Here is a 23,792-nt window from a genome sequence, read left to right on the forward strand (position 1 = left end):
TAAACTCTGGCTCCTCATCAAACATTCAGCAGCAGCCCAACTTCTGTCTCCTATCTCGATTGTTTTCCGCACGACTCAGGCCGTTGTGCTAAATCTTTTAGCGTAATGGCTGCCATCTTAGCAGGTGACCATCCCCGGTGTTGAGCATTCAGCTCCTGTTCTCTAGCCCAGCAGTGTGAGAAGGACACAAGGACTGGCCTCCTCATATGACAGACAATTCTTAATCCAGACTCCAATACTAATTGTCTACGATGTTCAGTATTTGTTAAGAGAATGATGTTCTCAAGGTTCATAACCCAATTCAATTATGCTACTCAGTCTGCAAACCAGTATCCTGGTCGAATGAAACAGACGGAGACCCAGCTAAAATAGTCAAATAGGTTCATTCACGAGAGCGTTGGTCTGTTGTACACAACCATTCATTTTACACTGGCGTCTCACGCACACACATTCACACAAACGTTACCACACAATGTCCTGCTACCAAGCCGACAAAGATTAGGGGACTCCGTGACTTACTCCACGTCCTCCCTCAAGATAGGGAGACCCTGGGAAGTACTCTCAGTGGCCCCCAGCCAAGGTCGGCACCGAATTCTGCTCAGACAGTCTGGCTTTAAGATGCCATCATAGACATACACTACACACACAGATATATCATTCTACTGACTTAAACCACACACATCGTTACAATAATCACACGATTCTAATCAATTTCATCCATTACAATAATCACATGATTCTAATCAATTTCATCATGATTCTTAACCAAGTTCATACAATCATATGGGTTCAGGGTGGAATATTCGAATCATTCGTATGAACGTATAAATCCCATTATCAGTATTGTTAATAGTCCGAGTGAATAAATGGGAGAGAAAGGATAGGAGAGAGGCTACTGACAGGCAGAGGTAAATAGACCTGGATAATGTTTTAAACACGCCACCGCTGCCCTGTAGTTTCCATCATCCACAGGTCCTGCTGGCCTTCAGACGTCAACATAACAGAACGTTCCCTTTCTTCAAAACCATTTTTAGGATTACCGTTTGGACACACGGCTTCTTTTTCCTTGACGTTTGGCCGAGACACAGAGAGAAACCCTCTACCTCGTAGTGAAGTGGAGCATCTCTGTAACCCTCAGTGATCGTTGGTGTTGACATTCATGGGGGGGGGGTTAGCCTAGGCGTTGTTTTCGGTTCTCCTGTTTAATAGTCTTTGTTCTGCTCTGATGGCAGCTCATCAATTAGCAGCTGATAGCAGGATGGCTGGGCCTGTTATTGTGTTTAGGCCTGAACCCTCTCTACCTGTTCATGAATTAGTCCAGCTCTGCCTTCCATCGCTTTCTCTCCTGATGCCGTGCCTGGCTGTGTGTTTCTATTTCCTATGTAGTGCACTACTTTTGACTGGAGCCCGATGGACTCTACATAGGAAATAAGGGTTTGGGACGCACTGTACTGTTCTGCGTATGTCTGTACATCTCAGAGTGGGAGGGACCGTAGACAGCTTGGTAAGCCTCCTGGAGGGCCATAGGGAAGTGCATGAGTAACATGTAATGTCATGGAGGCCTTTAGCACAGGCTCCTGATGGGTCCTTTAGCAGAGGCTCCCGATGGGTCCTTTAGCAGAGGCTCCCGATGGGTCCTTTAGCAGAGGCTCCCGATGGGTCCTTTAGCAGAGGCTCCCGATGGGTCCTTTAGCAGAGGCTCCCGATGGGTCCTTTAGCAGAGGCTCCCGATGGGTCCTTTAGCAGAGGCTCCCGATGGGTCCTTTAGCAGAGGCTCCCGATGGGTCCTTTAGCAGCGGCTCCCGATGGGTCCTTTAGCAGCGGCTCCCGATGGGTCCTTTAGCAGAGGCTCCCGATGGGTCCTTTAGCAGAGGCTCCCGATGGGTCCTTTAGCAGAGGCTCCCGATGGGTCCTTGGGAAGTAGAGAGGAAAAACGTTGTACCTCTATGCCGGTGTCCCAAATGGCACTATACAGAGTGGCGTTTGGACACAGCCCATACGGCGGCGTACTGTACAGTATCTGAGGCAGCAGGAGAAACACTATCAGGGACTCGCTAGTAGTGCATGATGGTGCAGTATGAATGATCAGTGACTGTAACAGCACCGGACCTGGGCTACACGGTCAGAGGAGAGAGCCACCACACATACAGGAAGTTACCCGGGTGACTGAGCCTTCAGCTTCCTGGTTCTGTCTCATACATATTACATGTGACATATAACAGGGTCACATCGTGGTGAGTTTTGAGCGCACCGGCTGAATGGCGCGATCTGCTGCCCACACACACAAACACACAATGCATTTCTGTAGTACTCACAGTAGACTGTCCATAACATCTATAACAGGGATCCCGTAGATATGTGTATCTGGGAGCTGTAGAAATAACAATAGCTGTCCCCATGCTTTAGCCAGCTGTGTCTATCAGTCCTGAAATGTATTTGAAGATATATTTGAGCCAGATGTTTTCTCTGCATATCTCTGTCCATATGGTTTAGTTTCATTTAGAGCAGGGTATACGGAACACGTAGCGCTGAGTCACTAGACACTGAAAGCATAAACATGCACACATACATACATACTTTAAAAGCAAAGCAAGACAATAATGAACGAATAACATGATCCACCGATAATACACACTAAAGAGACATACAGGATGAAGATATACAGTAGTAGGTACACACACACTTTAGACAGCACTGCCCGAAGGCATTCCCACACGTGTCATGGAAGTATGTTTGTGTGTGTGCGTGCGCGTTTGCGCGTGCCAATGCCTGTGTATACATGTATGTGCACTCAACGCGTGTGTCCGCTGACCTGTGCGTGCGAGCGCGGGTGTGTGTGTTGACCTCAGACTCTACCGGTGTGTGAGTGAGGCAATAGTGGGGTAGCTACGTGTCAGGGGGCTGGGGGCCCATGGACGAGGAGGGCAGCAGGGCTTCTCTCTCAGACAGGTCAACTCTTTCTCTTTAGATGAAGACGAGCATCACATCAATAGGTCAATCATTTACGTACTGCTAGTATGTTACTATTTCACCTATTCTTCATAGATGTATAAATGATAGACCGTATGAACTGTTCGAACAAAGGGTTGTTAACCTCATACTCACCCTGTTACTACAACTGAAGTATAATTCTACGTATTGATCTTAGGAATAGGCTACTGAACATTGGTACATGTCTCTCAGGGAAGGAAAGAGCAGGATCTCAGTGAGTAAAGCTGCTTAATGGGATTCACTGTGGTGGGAAAAACAACCGTGTTGGATATGATGGGGAAAGTCAACAGAATGTACAGACACACACAGAGAGAAATACAGTTGTAGTCAGGAGTTTACATACACTTAGGTTGGAGTCATTTAAAACTTGTTTTTCAACCACTCTACAAATTTCCTGTTCACAAACTATAGTTTTGGCAAGTCGGTTAGGATATCTACTTTGTGCATGACACAAGTCATCTGTGTGTAAACAAGTCAATTGTTTACACACTGATTATTTCACTTATAATTCACTATCACAATTCTAGTGAGTCTGAAGTTTACATACACTAAGTTGACTGGGCCTTTAAACAGCTTGGAAAAATCCAGAAAATGATGTTGCAAATGGGTCTTCCAAATGAACAATGACCACAAGCATACTTCCAAAGTTGTGGTAAAATGGCTTAGGGACAACAAAGTCAGGGTATTGGAGTGGCCATCACAAAGCCCTGACTTCAATCCTATAGAAAATATGTGGGCAGAACTGAAAAAGTGTGTGTGAGCAAGGAGGCCTACAAACCTGACTCAGTTACACCAGCTCTGTCTGGAGGAATGGGCCAAAATTCACCCATCTTATTGTGGGAAGCTTGTGGAAGGCTACCCGAAACGTTTGACCCAAGTTAAACAATTTAAAGGCAATGCTACCAAATACTTCTGACCTACTGGGAATGTGATGAAAGAAATTAAAGCTGAAATAAATAATTCTCTCTACTATTATTCTGACATTTCACATTCTTAAAATAAAGTGGTGATCCTAACTGACCTAAAACAGTGGATTTGTACTCGGATTAAGTGTCAGGAATTGTGAAAAACGGAGTTTAAATGTATTTGGCTAAGGTGTATGTAAACTTCCGACTTCAACTGTACATACACACACACACACACAGCAGACATGAACTCCTGTCTAAGGTTATATGATGAGTGCAATGAGGGGGTGGCTATGTACTCATCCCTGCCAGTGGCCTTATGTTGTTATGGTTTCACAGTAGCAAAAACGACATGCCCATAGTCCACTCAGTAATCTAACTCCACGTGTTTTCACCATGTAACCAGATGACCAGTACAGAGGAGCCAGAGAATAGCTTCCATGAATGGCCCAGAGACACTGGCCAGAGTACAGCGACGAGGTCACGGCTTTATATATACGGAGTCTATTCATACCTCCCATGTTGTTTTGAGGATCCTTTTCCATTCTGAGAGAATGCGCTCCAAACCAAGACTTTAGGTCTAAAAGTTTTGTTCCCCTCCCTGACTGTAGTGGAGACTTTCTACCTGCGAGTCTACAGGCCAGAACATTCGATTGATTCCCCCGAAGGGCTTTCTGAACATGGGATCTTTAGTTTTGACAACCTGCCGACTTCAAAGTGCTTCCTTTCCCAGTCCAATGTGTTTATCTGCTTTCAAACCTTTTAGCGAGACACTGTGGCTCATTTTTGTCATCTTGCTCTCATTCACGTTCTCTGTCTCTTTTCCCCTCTCTCTCTCGTTCTCTCCCATCACTTCACCTCACTTTAACCCTTTCCGTCTTCCTTTAGAGACATCCTTCATGAGGCTTGTGTACTCGTTAATGATCCCCTACCTGCACTGAGCTCTCACTCCATCCCCTGTCCCTTTCTATCTCTTTTAGAGCTTTCTGTTTTATCTCTCTTTGCATATCTCTCTGTCGCTCTCCCCCGTCTATCAAATTAAACGACAGAGCAGTAGCTAGTTTGCTATCGCCTTCAGTCTTTTTCCCCTCTTGTGTTTTTCTAAAGAGATTCGTGTCCATGCGTTGCGCTGCTGGAATGGGTTATTAGGGAACTGGAATGTTGCGTTTATGCGCTATCCCAGTGTAAAGACATGCCACTGCTGATCTGTCCCCCTCAACCTGTTTGCCAGCATCAGGCCCCAGTCTTAATGCACTGTAGGATAATGAAAACCCTGATTTTCATGAATGAAACTCAATTAAAAGAACGAGGGAATTGGAGATGGCGGGGACTTGCTGAGCCTTTAGTTCTCTTTCCTTCCACGGGGACTTGCTCAGCTTCTTAAAATGCTTAATCGCCTCCATTAACTTCTTCGGAATAGAGGAGGAGCTGTGACTTATGGAGGGAAATGTGCACATTGTCCAAACACAAAATGTGTCTGGTTTTTTTTCCCAGCTTGGAAACAGAGTATGGAGGGTCCGCATAATTGTGGAGGATGACGGCTTAGTGGAGAGTAGTAGTTGAGATGAGAGAGGTAATAGGTGGATGCGTGTGCGTGTCTCGAAGAGGACACAATCACTCCCTCCTTCAGACGTAAGTATGGTATTTGCTGCTCATCCTGCAGCTCAAATGGGGTGAATAAAACTCCAGCTTCCTTCCACCCTCCTGCTGCAGCCCACTTCAAACAAGTAGTGACTGAAGTCCCTCATCTACTGCAGTGGTCTGCTGCAGCCCACTTCAAATAAGTAGTGACTGAAGTCCTTCATCTACTGCAGTGGTCTGCTGCAGCCCACTTCAAATAAGTAGTGACTGAAGTCCTTCATCTACTGCAGTGGTCTGCTGCAGCCCACTTCAAATAAGTAGTGACTGAAGTCCCTCATCTACTGCAGTGGTCTGCTGGAGCCCACTTCAAATAAGTAGTCACTGAAGTCCTTCATCTACTGCAGTGGTCTGCTGCAGCCCACTTCAAATAAGTAGTGACTGAAGTCCTTCATCTACTGCAGTGGTCTGCTGCAGCCCACTTCAAATAAGTAGTGACTGAAGTCCCTCATCTACTGCAGTGGTCTGCTGCAGCCCACTTCAAATAAGTAGTGACTGAAGTCCTTCATCTAATGCAGTGGTCTGCTGCAGCCCACTTCAAATAAGTAGTGACTGAAGTCCTTCATCTAATGCAGTGGTCTGCTGCAGCCCACTTCAAATAAGTAGTGACTGAAGTCCTTCATCTACTGCAGTGGTCTGCTGCAGCCCACTTCAAATAAGTAGTGACTGAAGTCCTTCATCTAATGCAGTGGTCTGCTGCAGCCCACTTCAAATAAGTAGTGACTGAAGTCCTTCATCTAATGCAGTGGTCTGCTGCAGCCCACTTCAAACAAGTAGTCACTGAAGTCCCTCATCTACAGCAGTTGTCTGCTGCAGCCCACTTCAAACAAGTAGTGACTGAAGTCCCTCATCTACTGCAGTGGTCTGCTGCAGCCCACTTCAAATAAGTAGTGACTGAAGTCCTTCATCTACTGCAGTGGTCTGCTGCAGCCCACTTCAAATAAGTAGTGACTGAAGTCCCTCATCTACTGCAGTGGTCTGCTGCAGCCCACTTCAAATAAGTAGTGACTGAAGTCCTTCATCTAATGCAGTGGTCTGCTGCAGCCCACTTCAAATAAGTAGTGACTGAAGTCCTTCATCTAATGCAGTGGTCTGCTGCAGCCCACTTCAAATAAGTAGTGACTGAAGTCCTTCATCTACTGCAGTGGTCTGCTGCAGCCCACTTCAAATAAGTAGTGACTGAAGTCCTTCATCTAATGCAGTGGTCTGCTGCAGCCCACTTCAAATAAGTAGTGACTGAAGTCCTTCATCTACTGCAGTGATCTGCTGCAGCCCACTTCAAATAAGTAGTGACTGAAGTCCCTCATCTACTGCAGTGGTCTGCTGCAGCCCACTTCAAATAAGTAGTGACTGAAGTCCTTCATCTACTGCAGTGGTCTGCTGCAGCCCACTTCAAATAAGTAGTCACTGAAGTCCCTCATCTACTGCAGTGGTCTGCTGCAGCCCACTTCAAATAAGTAGTGACTGAAGTCCCTCATCTACTGCAGTGGTCTGCTGCAACCCACTTCAAATAAGTAGTGACTGAAGTCCCTCATCTACTGCAGTGGTCTGCTGCAGCCCACTTCAAATAAGTAGTGACTGAAGTCCCTCATCTACTGCAGTGGTCTGCTGCAGCCCACTTCAAATAAGTAGTGACTGAAGTCCTTCATCTACTGCAGTGGTCTGCTGCAGTCATGAGGATCAGCCTCCAGCAGTTAGGAACCACACATCGACCACACATCGACCACACCTCGACCACACCTCGGCCCCACATCAACCACAACAAAGGGCTACTATGGAGATAACCTCTAGCCTCTCGTCTTCCTCAGTCGCAGAAAAGTGGGACACGGTTCTTAGACCGTCGTCTCATGGTCTCCTCTCCACACAATGACGAGCTGGCTCACTCAGTTATTCCCATGTTCGTCCGCCCGTCTGTCCTTCCGATCCACGCTTAGCGTAGGTCGGCGTGTTAAATACCTGCCCGTTATCCTCATCCTACCTAATCCCTGTCCTCAGATCAGCCCTGTACACCACTGGTACAGCCTGTATGGTGTATGGCCCCCTCAACATGCACCAGGTTGTAAAGTGGCTCGGCGGTACTCGAGTACCCAAGCAATACACACACACACACAGACAGACAAACGGGAAAATATGCTTTTAGCATGTCCAGGTTGGAGACTGTGGTAATGACATCGGATGTTGTTAGCAGGTAGAATACATACAGCTATCACACAGCTGGAAAATAATCGACAGCTGTGTGTGAAGCTTAGGCCGGTGATGTGGAGAGAGGAGGGAGTCTGATGAGGAAGACTGTGTGTGTTTATGCTTTCCCAGCACGGCTAGCCAGCTCTCAGAAGATGTGTTGTGTTGGTATTCAGTAGTAGTACTGTTGGTCCTCTGGAGGAGAAAGAGAAGGAGAGAGTAACCCTTTCATCTGTTTTCATGCTTGTTAACGATTCCTTTCTGTCTGCTTTTTCTTCTCTTTCTCATTCCCCCTGTTTCTACTGTTTTCTCTTTCTTCCAATGGCTCCAGTTTTATCCTCAACCCTTCACGTTCCCTCCATCCTCCCATGTTATGCCCTGAGATGATATTGGATCCATTTGAGAAAGAAACATCAGCATCAAAGGATAGGGTGAATTCCGATCTGAACTAATAAAACATTATTTTCCCTCTTTCTTCAGAACGGAGTCCGTTGCAGAGAAGATGCTCACCAACTGGTTCGCCTTCCTTCTTCACAGGTTCCTCAAGGTGAGTCTAACGCAACCTCCAGTTTAGCAGTTTTAGTAAGCCAGGGCTGTGGCAGTGAGAATACATTTTATGTCGTTAATCTGTGTTTTCTCTCCCTATCCCTCCCCTTCTCTATCTCCCTCTCTATTTCTATCCCTCCCCTTCTCTCCCTCTCTACCTCCCCTTTACTCTCCCTTTCTATCTCTCTCCCTCCTCTTCTCTCTCGCTCTCTCTCAGGAGTGTGCTGGGGAGCCTCTGTTCATGCTGTACTGTGCCATCAAGCAGCAGATGGAGAAAGGCCCTATAGACTCCATCACTGGAGAGGCGCGCTACTCCCTCAGTGAGGACAAGCTGATCAGACAGCAGATTGACTACAAGACCCTGGTCAGTACCACTCAGGCAAACACACACACACACACACACACACACACACACACACACACACACACACACACACACAGTCGGACTCTACTGACTACATATTTATCTTTCTCACACACACACACCATAATGTTTTGCTTCCCTGTGTCCTGGATAGCTAATTATCCTGTGGGTGTCAGTGCTGCACCAACATGAGAGCAGGGGTCTGTGGAGACAGAGACAGGAGCACTAAGACAGTCACAGACAAGACATGACTTTAACTCTGTTTGCTCTGACGGGGAACTGGGCTCATTACTCTAATATCTTGACAGAGCTGGAAATTGGTGTCCTGCCGAAGGTGTGAAATGAGATTTTAGGATGGTGGTGGTGGCGGCGTGGGAATAGTATTTTAGAGAGGGGGGGGGCAACCGGACCGTGACAGGACCCATTAACACACACACATAGTCACAGAAACACACTCGCACACGAAGAGGCGTTGAAACACACACAGGCACCGGCATAGCAAACACACACTGGAGCACACTCATGCAGGCGCTCTTACATTCATACGCAAGCACGCACATCCACACACACACACACACACCTTAACCCCCTCTCCTCTCCCGTCTCCCCCTTCAGATCCTGAACTGTGTGAACCCAGACAACGAGAACAGTCCTGAGATCCCAGTGAAGGTGCTGAACTGTGACACCATCACCCAGGTCAAGGAGAAGATACTGGACGCCTGCTATAAGAACATGCCTTACTCACAGAGGCCCCGCGCTGTCGACATGGACCTGGGTAAGACAGAGACACACACACACACACCCTCCCTAGTCTGTAGCCTGACTGACTGACCCAGGTAAGAGCTGACAGACGGGCACCACAGGTCCCCCATGCCAGGCCCACCGCCTCCTACACAGTCTGCCACCCCGGCCCTGGAGAGACGACACCGCCGTTCCCTCCACATCTCCTGCTCCTCCTCCCCCGTCTTCTCATGGGCTCTCACTTCACACCAGGGAGATGGAAACACCAGCCTCCCATCAGGAGTACCCGACGCCCCTCAACCACACTGGCCTCAGCCACAGGAGGCCGTCTCTCCATATCACTATCGCCTAGGTAACGCTAGGGAGGGTGAGGGGGGGCGGGGGTCGTGTCTGAAGCCTGGAGCAGCAGTGTCTGCTGGCAGTGGCACAAAGTAATAAAGCCCAGTCAACAGAGGAGAAAATCAATGATCACTACCCAGTGATGCCCAACGCCGCCCGTCCATTTCCCCATCAACACACTGATTATCTTTTCATTATCGGGTCAACGTTCCCCCTCCATCCCTCCTCTTCCCCTTTCCCCTCTCGCTTGACTCACTTTTCCGGGAAGGATTTTCTCTCTCAGTGCTTCTACCGCTGCGTTGTTTTTCCCCACTCCACCGTAGCCGCGCCGACCGTGGAATGCGTATGGTTATGCAACGACGTATCACTGACACGAGTGCCAATTAAACCGGCGAGGCTGACTGAGCGTACATCTTGAACTTGTTAGTGTGTAATGTTTCATTAAAATGCAAGTCAACCCGGGCGCGGCCTCTCGTCTTCTAACCTAGCAGGGTACACAGAGTGCTCTGTGTGTCTGTAGAACAGAATGGCTGTTGATATGGCTTCATTTGGATAATGTGTTTTCTCAAGAGTCCTTTGGAAGCTCCTGATGTGTGCCTCTTCGTAGCGACACAGAAACACCAATCAAATGAAGTTGCAGTCAGGGAATAACTTAAGAGTTTCACTCATCTTGCCAGAGGAAATAATGGCTATTATAAACTGGGTGGTTCAAGCCCTGAATGCTGATTGGCTGACAGCCATGGTATATCAGACCGTATACCATGGGTATGATAAAACATTTATTTTTACTGCTCTAATTACGTTGATGACCAGTTTATAATAGCAATAAGGCACCTCAGGGGTTTGTGGTATATGGCCAATATACCTCGGCTAAGGGCTGTGTCCAGGCACTCTGTGTTGTATCGTGCTTAAGAACAGATCTTAGCAATGGTATATTGGCCATATACCACACCTCCTCTGGCCCTATTGCTTAAATACACAGACAGACAGACAGACAGACAGGGTTGTGAAGCTCTTCATACTGCAGACCAGTGTTGTTGAGTTGAATTGGTTGTAGGTAACTCAGCTCACACCTTGTAAAAAGGGTGTTACCGTAAGATGCAAAGGCTTCCACAGTAAATGGAAAACACAAACGAGAGGCCACTGTATGTTCATGTGCACGTTATCTGCGTGTGTGCGTAGGTGCGTTGGTGTGTGTGTGTGTCTGCGTGTGATTGTGTTTGTGGCAGCGTGACTGACGCAGCGTCTCTTCTCTCTGGCCCCGTCAGAGTGGCGTCAGGGGCGGATGGCCCGCGTGGTGCTGCAGGACGAGGACATCACCACCAAGATAGAGAACGACTGGAAGAGACTCAACACACTCATGCACTACCAGGTACGGTGAACCGATCTACGTTGCGTATATCTAGACTCGCCACACTCCTGCACGACCAGGCAGTGTTATTCCATCGACATGACATGTATACGCGTTGACGACGGTGTCTTGCAGTTTGTTGTGTACAGTGTCCATATACGTCTCTGGAGTTATAACGTGGGATTCAGCCGCGTGATAAACGCGCGTTCTATGTAGTAGTATAATGATAGTATATAGTAAGGAAATCACCCAGGCCCACTCAGATGTACTGCAGGTGAACTTTAATGTTGAGCCGCTTCTGACTTTGAGACGTTGAATCCTCCTCCTCCAGACTCATTAGAATTCACTCGCCTGGTTTCATCTGATCTGCATGACTCACACAGAATAGAGGGCAATTATTCCTCAGGTGGCGGGAGAGAGAGAGAGAGAGAACTGACACCTCCTATAAAGTGTCTTCCCTGGAGAGATAGTCTCTCGCGCTCTCATTCCCTCCTCTCTCCCTCTCTCTCGTTCCCTCTCCTCCGAGGCCCTCTACTCCTGCTATCTATATTTAATCTCCCTCCGCTCAGGGACTAGGTTGTCCTTTACCTGTTACCGTGGCAATTAGCCCTGCCTCGCTCCACGCTGAACTTCTCTCTACATCTCAGAGGCTCAGACTTGACCTGCAGTTCCTTGCCACCTTCATGGTCCTGGGGGGGGGGGGGTATAGAGAGAGAGGTAAAGAGAGAAGTCAGCTAGTCCTCTCCAGAGCACATGAATCTTTCAGTAGTGCAGAGGGTCAGCAGGCTCCCATTACTCAGACAAGGAGACCATCTGCCCAGAGCTCCAGACTGCAGCCTGTTGATCTGCAGCCCTGAAGCCTGCAGCCATGGTGTGTGTGTTACTGAGGACTAGGTCCAGTCTGTCATGGAGGGGGGCTGTGGCTGCAGCCTTACCATGGGGCCTTTCTCTCTGAGACCTGCTTCCCCAGAGGAGGAGAAAAAAGAGGTAGAATAATTTACAAGGTGTCAGGGTTATTAGATGGGACACATCATAGTGTCCTTCGTAGAGGACTTGGTCCCATGCTGATTTACTGTATGTATGTACCCCCCTCTGTGTCTCCTTCCTCTTTCTTTCCTCTCTTTTTTCTCTCCTTCACCCACAGATAGTAAGCAGCGGTCTCAACCTCTCTATCTCCCCCCCTCGCTCTCCCCCCTAAGCACCTCAGAGCGTTCTCTATGGTACCCATACTACTCCTAGTCTATAAAGTACCACTGAGTCTCTATGGTACTACTCTGAGTCTCTATGGTACTACTCTGAATCTCTATGGTACTATGAGTCTCTATGGTACTATGAGTCTATATGGTACTACTCTGAATCTCTATGGTACTACTCTGAGTCTCTATGGTACTACTCTGAATCTCTATGGTACTATGAGTCTCTATGGTACTACTCTGAGTCTATATGGTACTACTCTGAGTCTATGGTACTACTCTGAGTCTCTATGGTACTATGAGTCTCTATGGTACTCCTCTGAGTCTATATGGTACTACTCTGAATCTCTATGGTACTACTCTGAATCTCTACGGTACTATGAGTCTCTATGGTACTACTCTGAATCTCTATGGTACTATGAGTCTCTATGGTACTATGAGTCTCTATGGTACTACTCTGAATCTCTATGGTACTACTCTGAGTCTCTATGGTACTACTCTGAGTCTCTATGGTACTATGAGTCTCTATGGTACTACTCTGAATCTCTATGGTACTGTGAGTCTCTATGGTACTACTATGAGTCTATATGGTACTACTCTGAATCTCTATGGTACTATGAGTCTCTATGGTACTACTCTGAATCTCTATGGTACTACTCTGAATCTCTATGGTACTATGAGTCTCTATGGTACTACTCTGAATCTCTATGGTACTCCTCTGAGTCTATATGGTACTACTCTGAATCTCTATGGTACTATAAGTCTCTATGGTACTACTCTGAATCTCTATGGTACTATGAGTCTCTATGGTACTATGAGTCTCTATGGTACTACTCTGAATCTCTATGGTACTACTCTGAGTCTCTATGGTACTACTCTTAGTCTCTATGGTACTATGAGTCTCTATGGTACTACTCTGAATCTCTATGGTACTGTGAGTCTCTATGGTACTATGAGTCTCTATGGTACTCCTCTGAGTCTATATAGTACTACTCTGAATCTCTATGGTACTATGAGTCTCTATGGTACTACTCTGAATCTCTATGGTACTACTCTGAATCTCTATGGTACTATGAGTCTCTATGGTACTACTCTGAATCTCTATGGTACTACTCTGAATCTCTATGGTACTATGAGTCTCTATGGTACTACTCTGAATCTCTATGGTACTACTCTGAGTCTCTATGGTACTACTCTGAGTCTATACGGTACTACTCTGAGTCTATATGGTACTACTCTGAGTCTATATAGTACTACTCTGATTCTCTATGGTACTACTCTGAGTCTATATATACTACTCTGAGTCTATATGGTACTATGAGTCTCTATGGTACTACTCTGAGTCTCTATGGTACTATGAGTCTCTATGGTACTACTCTGAATCTCTATGGTACTATGAGTCTCTATGGTACTCCACTGAGTCTATATGGTACTACTCTGAATCTCTATGGTACTATGAGTCTCTATGGTACTACTCTGAATCTCTATGGTACTACTCTGAATCTCTATGGTACTATGAGTCTCTATGGTACTACTCTGAATCTCTATGGTACTACTCTGAGTCTATATGGTACTACTCTGAGTCTCTATGGTACTACTCTGAGTCTCTATGGTACTACTCTGAGTCTATACGGTACTACTCTGAGTCTATACGGTACTACTCTGAGTCTATATGGTACTACTCTGAGTCTATATGGTACTACTCTGTGATTTTATGGTACTACTCTGTGTCTCTATGGTACTACTCTGAGTCTATATAGTACTACTCTGAGTCTATATAGTACTACTCTGAGTCTATATGGTACTACTCTGAGTCTATATGGTACTACTCTGAGTCTATATGGTACTACTCTGAGTCTATACGGTACTACTCTGTGATTTTATGGTACTACTCTGTGTCTCTATGGTACTACTCTGAGTCTCTATGGTACTACTCTGAGTCTATACAGTACTACTCTGAATCTCTATGGTACTATTCTGAGTCTCTATGGTACTATGAGTCTCTATGGTACTACTCTGAGTATATATGGTACTATGAGTCGCTATGGTACTACTCTGTCTGTATGGTACTAATCTGAGTCGCTATGGTACTACTCTGTCTGTATGGTACTACCCTGAGTCTCTATGGTACTACTCTGAGTCTCTATGGTACTACTCTGAGTCTATATAGTACTACTCTAAGTCTATACAGTACTACTCTGTGATTTTATGGTACTACTCTGAGTCTCTATGGTACTACTCTGAGTCTCTATGGTACTACTCTGAATCTCTATAGTACTATGAGTCTCTATGGTACTACTCTGAATCTCTATGGTACTACTCTGAGTCGCTATGGTACTACTCTGTCTGTATGGTACTACTCTGAGTCGCTATGGTACTACTCTGAGTCTCTATGGTACTACTCTGAGTCTATGTAGTACTACTCTGAGTCTATATGGTACTACTCTGAGTCTATATATTACTACTCTGAGTCTCTATAGTACTACTCTGAGTCTCTATGGTACTACTCTGAGTCTATATAGTACTACTCTGAGTCTATACAGTACTACTCTGTGATTTTATGGTACTACTCTGAGTCTCTATGGTACTACTCTGAGTCTATATAGTACTACTCTGAGTCTCTATGGTACTACTCTGTCTGTATGGTACTACTCTGAGTCTCTATGGTACTACTCTGAGTCTCTATGGTACCCATACTACTCCTAGTCTATAAAGTACCACTGAGTCTCTATGGTACTACTCTGAGTCTCTATGGTACTACTCTGAGTCTCTATGGTACTACTCTGAGTCTATACAGTACTACTCTGTGATTTTATGGTACTACTCTGAATCTCTATGGTACTACTCTGAATCTCTATGCTACTACTCTGAATCTCTATGGTACTACTCTGAATCTCTATGGTACTACTCTGAATCTCTATGGTGCTACTCTGAGTCTCTATGGTACTACTCTGAGTCTCTATGGTACTACTCTGAGTCTATATAGTACTACTCTGACTTTATGGTACTCTGTAGTGGTTGATGGAGGTTGTGCAATACGTCAGCTTCCATCCTCCGACAGGTCTCTCTGTTGTTATGTTGCTCTGTGTCACTCTGTCTCTCTCATTAGCCATGGGAGACGCTACAGGGCACAACAACACACACACACACACACACACACACACACACACACACACATTTGTTACAGCGATAGAGGAGCATCTCTCAGTGCTCAATAGCACATCTGAAGCCTGCCTATTGATCATGGATCTGACGCCCTAACACAACACCACTACAGAGGAGATGCACACGGGCCGGACGCGGGGTGATTAGAGGGAGGGGGGTGAGTAGAGACAAGAAAGCAGGGGAAGAGAGTAAATGGGGAGAGAAGAGGGAAAAGAAGGGGAGCGACAGAGCCTCTTGTTTATCATTACAGCTGTGGTGAGCCAGGTGTGTGTGTGTGTGTGTGTGTGTGTGTGTGTGTGTGTGTGTGTGTGTGTGTGTGTGTGTGCGTGTGCGTGTGTGTGCGTGTGCGTGCGTGTGCGCGTGTGCGTGCGTGTGCGCGTGCGTGCGTGTGCTGGTGTGTGTGTGCGTGCGTGTGCGCGTGTGCGTGCGTGTGTGCGTGTGCTGGTGCGTGTGCTGGTGCGTGTGTGTGTGCGTGCGCAATGCCACATCTGGCAGGTGTGTGCCTCCTGACACGAAGACGTGGAATATTTGCGTGCGTGTGAAATATTTACATGTGCAGAATTAGTGAACCTCAACCCTGTGACTCTGCTAATTCTCACACCAGACAGTGTGACCAGACAGACACACATTCAAATTCATGAAACCCCTAACAACCTCGGAAGCTCTGCTATTTATTTCCTCATGGGAAATGGACGTTTACATACGCCAGATATAGATATACACACCGTCTCCTCGCCTGCCTCCTCCAACTGGAATTAAAACTTTAATGCATCATGCATTTAAAACGAGACCGACTGTACCGAAGCATCTTAATTCAGTAGCTACCTTTGCTACACTCTCAGACTAAACGGCTACCGTTAGCGGACGGGAATTATTCCCAGGGGTACAAAAAAAATGTTACAATACACAATGTACCTGCATTTCAGAGTTACGCACATTGTCATACACAGAAAAAGGGGTACAGAGAAGATTCATTTCTGTATCCCAGGGTGGAAGTGTGGATTAGTGGGGGCGTGGCTTTCAGTGAGTTATTTTTGGCCACCCATGAGTGGGAGTGTTTAAGTCGTCTATGGTTATGTTTGAGCATGTCCTCTGCCAGATCTGAAGTCTTTATAAAGACCATGTGACAATAAAGTGCTGTAATTAATATTGTAGCGACCTTAACCCAACCTTGCCAGGAGTTACGGATCTCAAGGCGTAATGGTTAAGGTGTTGGCTGGACCAGGTTCCCGTTTGAGGATGGCGCTGGCCTCCCGAGTGGGGCAGCGGTCTAAGACACTGCATGGCCCAGTGTTGTCCGGGTTAGGGGGGGGGGTGCTTTACGTGGCTCATCGCGCTCTAGAAATTCCTTGTGGTGAGCCGGGCGCCAGCAGGCTGACTCAGACGCCAGTCATGTTTTTCGGAGGGCGCATGACTCAACCTTAATAATAATAAAAAGAAGTGTGATGGCGGAGAGGTATGTAAACGTGAGGGACTTGATATAGAGAAGGACATTTTTGCCACTTCGAAGGAACAAATGGCTTTGTCAGTGTGGTGGTACCCTTAAAAGGCTCATTTGAATCTGTGGACTATATGGTACAATATTGGCTCTTTTATGGTAGGAACTGCAAGGGTACAACTATGTACCTAGAACTAATGGTACAATGACGTACCTTACAGACACCACTACAGTGAAGCATTTGTACGTATTAAGTACAATTTGGCATCTTTTTTTCTGAGAGTATACTTGGAGCTCAGGGGGACTGAATGAAACTCCACACACACACACAGACACAAAGACACACACACACACACACAGACACACAGACACAAACACACAGACACACACACACACAGACAGACAGACAGACACACACACACACACAGACAGACAGACAGACAGACACACACACACACACACAGACAGACACACACACAGACAGACACACACAGACACACACACACACAGACACACCTGGACTGTTGGTCGGAGCAGGAGGAGAGCAGATAAAAGATTGATGAGATAGGAGAGTGCCTGGCTGATTGCTGATGTTGATCTCTCTTTGTTGATTAGTCTTCCTCCTTGTCAAAGGGAGCTTTTCGTCAGCCAAGCCCTTACTTTCTCTGTGCACTCTCTCTATCTCCTACCCTTGTACCTTTTCTTCTCTTGCTATCTCTCTCTCTCTCTCTTTCTCTCTTTCTCTCTTTCTCTCTTTGCCATCCTCCGAGGTGAGATGTTTAACCTTCCGTCTGGTGAATAGCATTACCGGTCCAGTAGTTCCCAGGGGAGCAGGGTCTAGAGCAGGCTAGACCAGAGGTGGCACACTCGCATCCAATTACCATATAATGGGCTTGAGTGGCATGAGACATAGGGCAAGATTTACAATTCAAATAAAAAAACGGTGTGGGAAGTCAGGTGTTTAGAGCTGTGAGTGCTTGTCCGTGTGAGGTGTTGGTGAAATCTTAAACTGCAAATAGATCACTTAAAATGCATTGCAGTGGGGGTGGATGCAGTTAAATGGATTGTGTATTTGGGAAAAGTGTAGTAATTGGAGTCAGGTTTGCTGCACACGTACCTTGGTTTCTCCCGTCCTCTGCTGTGCCTACGTGGACGGTAAGGATTCTTCCAGGGGCACAGCTGGAAATGTGACTGAGGAAAATGGCTGACTTGGTTCCCATCCTCCTGCAGTGTAGCGGGCTAAACTGTGCCAAGACATTAGAGCCCTGTCACTGTGCCTCCATGTTGTGTCCTGACCTTGTGTTGTCCTACTGATGTTGTGGGGGAACCGACATGACTTCACCAGGAGCTCCAGTTTCACCCCCCCCCGCCCCCCCCAGACTGAGAACCTGCACTGGGACGTTTTGGGTCTATTTTAGATCAACCCAGACAGACACTATGGATAGTTGGATTACAGCAGTAACGTATCTTTCCATCATTTCCATCAATCTGATTCTCTGTGGCGGCTCGTCCCCTGTTGTCATCTGAGCAAACAATGCCCCACAGACAAAGTTTGAGTTTTAAAATATGCTCAGACAGAGAAGGAAATCTAGATCAACATTTTGGCAGGCATAGTGAAGAGAGTGTTCCTCTGCTCTCCACAGATTCCTTTATACGCCAAGACAGTTGGTATGGGGTCTGATGACAGCCAGTATTGCTGCAGATTGAGTCATCTTCTCTTCAGAAACACAGTGGGACTCAACTCTCATTGCATTGTCCCCAACCAGTATATGTTATTAGAACGCTCTTAGAAAGCTATTTAGTTTGATAAAAATACAATTTAGTGTTCAAATGACAAAATAACCCTTTCATCTTAATAACCTTAAGTTCTATATTAAAGACCTGTCAGTTAGGAAATTGTGTGTGGCTAAACCTCAGCCCAGCGCAGTCCAGTCCAATCTGTGATAGATAGGCCTCCTAAGCTAGGCTTGGGCCACAGGATCAGGAGATGAGAGATAGGCAGGTGTGGACATAGGGGGGGGCTGTTTGATGAAAGTCTTATCACAGTGTAGCGTTGGTTCCTTATCACACCTGCAGGCCACTGTCAGGCTCACCTCAGCTCCCTGCCTCACACTGTGGATTAGCCCTGAAGGACGAAGCTGCACGCCTTCAATCATCTCCACTATCACCACAACCCATCTCTATCTCTACGCTCACACAGCCCTTCTATCAGACTCCATAACATAGAGGAGGAGAGGGAGAAGGATGGGAGCGAGGCAGAGAGAGAGCGAGAGAGAGAGCCTCCTGTCAGGCAATTCCATAAAGGAGAGAGGAAGAGAGACAATGCTTGGTGTAGAAAGGAACAGGTGTCACCACTGTCAGAGCTGGAGGAACGAGAGTGAAGGCTTCCGAAAATATGGAGAAGGTTAGGATGGAGAGGGAGAGGATCGGTTGGGCTCGGGAGGACAGAAGAGAGGTCTTCACAATCCATAGCCAACGGCTGGAAAGAGGTTCCAAAGAGCGGTTTGTCGTTTCCCACTAAGAGGGCAGGCGGTGTGGCATCATTTAATGAGATGACTCCTCCTCGAGCTTCTGTCCTTTCAAGTGCTCTGTCTGCTGGAGCTGGAGTTAGCTCTAGCACTTGACCCCAGCTGTGACCCCAGCTAATGGCCTGTTAGAAATTAGTGGAGGAGGGGGGAGGGGGGGTTTGAGGGTTGCTACTGTACAACGTGGGGCCACGTCATTAGCCGTGGAGTGCCGAGAAGAGGAGGAGGAGAAGTGTAGAAAGGAGGCGACAGGAGAGGAGAGAAGAGAGAGGTGACCCAGCTGAAGCTTTAGAGAGGCTAACAGTGAGGAGAGGAGAGGAGAGGAGAGGAGAGGAGAGGAGAGGAGAGGAGAGGAGAGGAGAGGAGAGGAGAGGAGAGAGAGGTGACCCAGCTGAAGCTTTAGAGAGGCTAACAGTGAGGAGAGGAGAGGAGAGGAGAGGAAAGGAGAGGAGAGGATAGGAGAGGAGAGAGGTGACCCAGCTGAAGCTTTAGAGAGGCTAACAGTGAGGAGAGGAGAGGAGAGGAGAGGAAAGGAGAGGAGAGGAGAGAGGTGACCCAGCTGAAGCTTTAGAGAGGCTAACAGTGAGGAGAGGAGAGGAGAGGAGAGGAGAGAGGTGACCCAGCTGAAGCTTTAGAGAGGCTAACAGTGAGGAGAGGAGAGGAGAGGAGAGGAGAGGAGAGGAGAGGAGAGGAGAGGAGAGGAGAGGAGAGGAGAGAGGTGACCCAGCTGAAGCTTTAGAGAGGCTAACAGTGAGGAGAGGAGAGGAGAGGAGAGAGGTGACCCAGCTGAAGCTTTAGAGAGGCTAACAGTGCGGAGAGGTCGGGGGACAGATTATTTCTCTCAACCTTGTTTTCATGTCATATAGGAGGTTTTCATTCAGCCCATGGCTGCTTGGTGATTTCACACTGTTGGATGCTTGTCCTTCTTGTTCTTTCACTCCGAAAACTCAATTCCCTTCACTGGGTTGGCTGGACATGCCACAGAGGGCTTTGGTATTTTGGTTCTCAAAAAGGAAAAACAGTGGTTTTGTATATTTGTGTGCAATATTTTGTCTATCCAGATTGAAAGAGTGCACACAAACACACCCTCCCAGCTGTGATTGGCTATGAAATGTAGAGTAAATGACAGTAGAATGTGGAATGGTGTAGAACACTGACTTCTATGGCTGTGGCTCGGAGAGACTGTGGACAGAGTCAGCAATGTGTCGTCCATAGACAAAGACAGAGAGGTCGTCAGAGTGGTCCTGGCATGTACAGTATGGTAAAGGTGTCCTATAAGACTCTTTCGTGTGGAGAGAGCTCATCCTCCTGCCGTACCCCGTGTTGTTGAGATCAAAAGCAATCTTTGTAGGAATACTGTAGACAATAGAGCCGGATTGGAGGGCTGACTCTTCCACTGTGCCATTGTTCCCTGTCACTCTCAATATCTTTCTTTCTTATCATCAATTTCCCTTCCGTTTTTGGACAATCCTCCACTTTCGCTCTTTCTCTCTTTTTCCATCACTGTTATGGCTTAATTTATTTTCCTCTCTCTCTGTCCATACCCCCCCCCCCCCCTCTGAGATGCTGCGATGACAGTGAGGCGGGGGAGGTTGTTTTCTAGACATGCCAGTGGGAAGCCCTCACTCCGCATTGCTTTAGCTCTGGCTTTCTGCCCACTCCCGCCTCCCCTTCCCTTCTCTCCTCTCCTTATTTCCCTAATGGCTGGGGAGTGATGGGAATGGCGATGCGGATCATCTCATCACAGAGGCATCTGAGTCGTTTCTTACAGAGAGGCGCTCTGCAGAGAGAGCCCACGAGGCGTTAGAGATGACAGGAGGTTGAATGGGGAGAATGTGACAGAGTACAGGGAGGGAGGGATTCAAGGGGAAGGAGAGGAAGGAGATGCTGTGTCATGGCGTAGGTGTGAGCACGTGTTCATATCTCTTGGAAAGGGGCGGAGGGTGCTAAACCAGGGTTGCAGATCAATGTGTACTGCATACGGACAACGTGTCGTCCGCGAGCAGCACGCCTGTCGGTGATTGAGCATGTTCTCTTATCACAATGTTCTCTGTTGTGTTGTTGCAGGTGTCTGACCGCTGTGTGGTGGCTCTGGTGCCCAAACAGACCTCTTCCTACAACATCCCCCCGTCAGCTAGCATCTCCCGGACCTCCATCAGCAGATATGGTGAGCACATAGAACATAGAACGTTGAACATAGATCTCCATGGTAGGTACTGTACTTCGCTCCTCAAGCCATGGGACCCTTTCAAACAAACAGCATCAACATAAATATTAACACAGGATGAGGAAGGGAGGGTCGTAGGTCAAAGTGTTCCGTGTCTAAGCCTTTGGGTGTGAGCACACCTGATATAGACGTTAGCCTTTCAGATGAGTTTGTAGACATTTTGTTCAGAGCCACAAACAATGGGAACAAAAATAAAAACCCTCCTAGCTAAAGACCAGCTCTGGAGCGTCTAATGCTTTGCTGCGGCGCCATTGCTTACCCTACTATCTCCTCCCGACGGTGTTTACTGCCGTTTACCTCACAGCCCAGAACCTGCAGGGGTGGTAGAGGGATGGAGAGGAAGAGAGGGATGAAGGGAGAGAAAGAGAAGGGGAGAGTAGAGAGGGCCCGATGGGAGACATGGAGAGAGGTGTTTGGTTTTACCATCAAGTATAATAATGAGGATGCCAGACTGAGCCTGGAGCCAGAGTGTAATGGTCCATCACACACACACACACACACACACACACACACACACACACACACACACACACACACACACACACACACACACACACACACACACTGGTGACAGTCACAGGGGTGAGCCACAGGGCCTCCCATCTGGTTCCATGCCCAACCCCAACGGCAGCATGTGATTGGCTAATTATTCACTGTGAATGATACTTCACACCAATAGAAAGTGAAAACGGAACACGGTTGGCCAATTATCAGGGCTGGGATTGGATGAGAACCCCCATAGGTTGTTTTCTGTCGCCTGGAGAGATGACCAATTGGGCCAGTAACACCATCACCCCTCTCCTTTCCTATTTACTAAGTCCCCATTTGCCAATCACAAAACCACCAGTATATTGGAAATTAGCCCTGGACAGTGTCAGACAAACAATGAGGATAGTTAATGTGTCATGTTCAATGTGCAATAAAAGTCCTATTGGACGATCTCTAATTCATAAAGATGGTGACGTTTACGATGTCCGAGAAAGCATTGCCAGCTCCTCGTTAACACGGCCACATTAAGAATGTACTGTAGAGAGACTGCGAGGTACAGGAGTAATGACTACATAACCAACAAAAGCAGTATTATGCTCTAATGTAGTAAATAAGTATTACTCTGTAATGACTGAAACAGAGGATCTGGAGATGAATTGCCAACCTGAATGATCTAAAGGACACTAACACATTATGTTAGTCTCAGTGTGGTTCAGTGGCTGGTAATGCATACAGCATTAAACAGTATTCCATCCTGAACAACATACTGCTTAAATCTGAATATTTGACCAAAGTCATTAAATAGCAATGTGTGTGTGTGTGTGTGTGTGTGTGTGTGTGTGTTTTGTACGATGCTGCATCAAAAAACAACCTGTCCTCCTCTGGCTCCAGCTCGGTCCCCAATCAATCAAAGCCAGCGGGCACAGATGTGCCCCGACACCGGCTGATTGATTCATATCAATTTAACATTCAGCATTTAGCATCCCGCCTCAATTTACCGTTCCAGCACCCTCCCGGCCCTGAGTAACCCGCTACACACTGCCCCCTGATGCCTATCTCACACACACCCCTGCTACCCTCACACCCACCCCCGGGAGTGTGAAGTCTGGTGCAGTGGTTACTGAGCTGAAGATGGGAGGGAGAGGTCTGCCCCCCTGGAGAGGAAGGAGTAGTGAGAGAGAGGGGCAAGGACCTGCCAGTGGCTTAAAATGGGATTTGAAACCTCAATCCACCCCACTCGCACACACAGAGAGAGACACACACACAGGGGCTGACAGACCCCCCCCCGCCCCCCGCCAGTCTCAAAGGTCCCCAGTGGCCACCCTAGAGACCTTTCTCGCTGCTGCTGCTCTTTAGAAAATACCACTTAGTGCTGTAAGTCGCTGTAGAGCTCTGAGGCTTTGTTGTCCCACACTGCCCTTTGAAGACAGGTGAGAGGGATCTGACAATGATAGAGAGCCCCTCCAGACCTCTCTCACACACACACACACACTCACCGCCACTGGGGAGGAAAGAGCTGCTAAGTAAGAACACTGGCGAAGAAGAGGAGGAGGAGAAGAGCGCCATTCCTTAGTGTCAAAGGAATGAGGGAAAGAAGATGGCTGGAGCGCTTTACATATTAGAGATCTTTTGATGCATTGATTAGGACCCTTTCAATGTGGCGACAGCAGGAAAGAGACAATTATACTTCCTTTTAAGA

At 47.3% G+C, this 23,792-nt stretch overlaps 1 protein-coding gene across 1 annotated transcript in view; it reads left to right on the forward strand.

The window, feature by feature from the left end:
* LOC135528346 (plexin-A2-like) overlaps positions 1-23,792 on the forward strand; it is a 326,345-nt gene that overhangs the window by 288,884 nt on the left and 13,669 nt on the right. The window contains exons 23-27 of the mRNA XM_064957364.1: positions 8,196-8,262; positions 8,479-8,625; positions 9,241-9,400; positions 10,974-11,077; positions 21,445-21,544. Coding sequence (XP_064813436.1) covers positions 8,196-8,262; positions 8,479-8,625; positions 9,241-9,400; positions 10,974-11,077; positions 21,445-21,544 — 578 coding nt within the window. The remainder of the gene's footprint in view (positions 1-8,195; positions 8,263-8,478; positions 8,626-9,240; positions 9,401-10,973; positions 11,078-21,444; positions 21,545-23,792) is intronic.

This window comes from Oncorhynchus masou, chromosome 33, assembly GCF_036934945.1.
Source record: "Oncorhynchus masou masou isolate Uvic2021 chromosome 33, UVic_Omas_1.1, whole genome shotgun sequence".
In the NCBI taxonomy this organism is placed as follows: domain Eukaryota; kingdom Metazoa; phylum Chordata; class Actinopteri; order Salmoniformes; family Salmonidae; genus Oncorhynchus; species Oncorhynchus masou.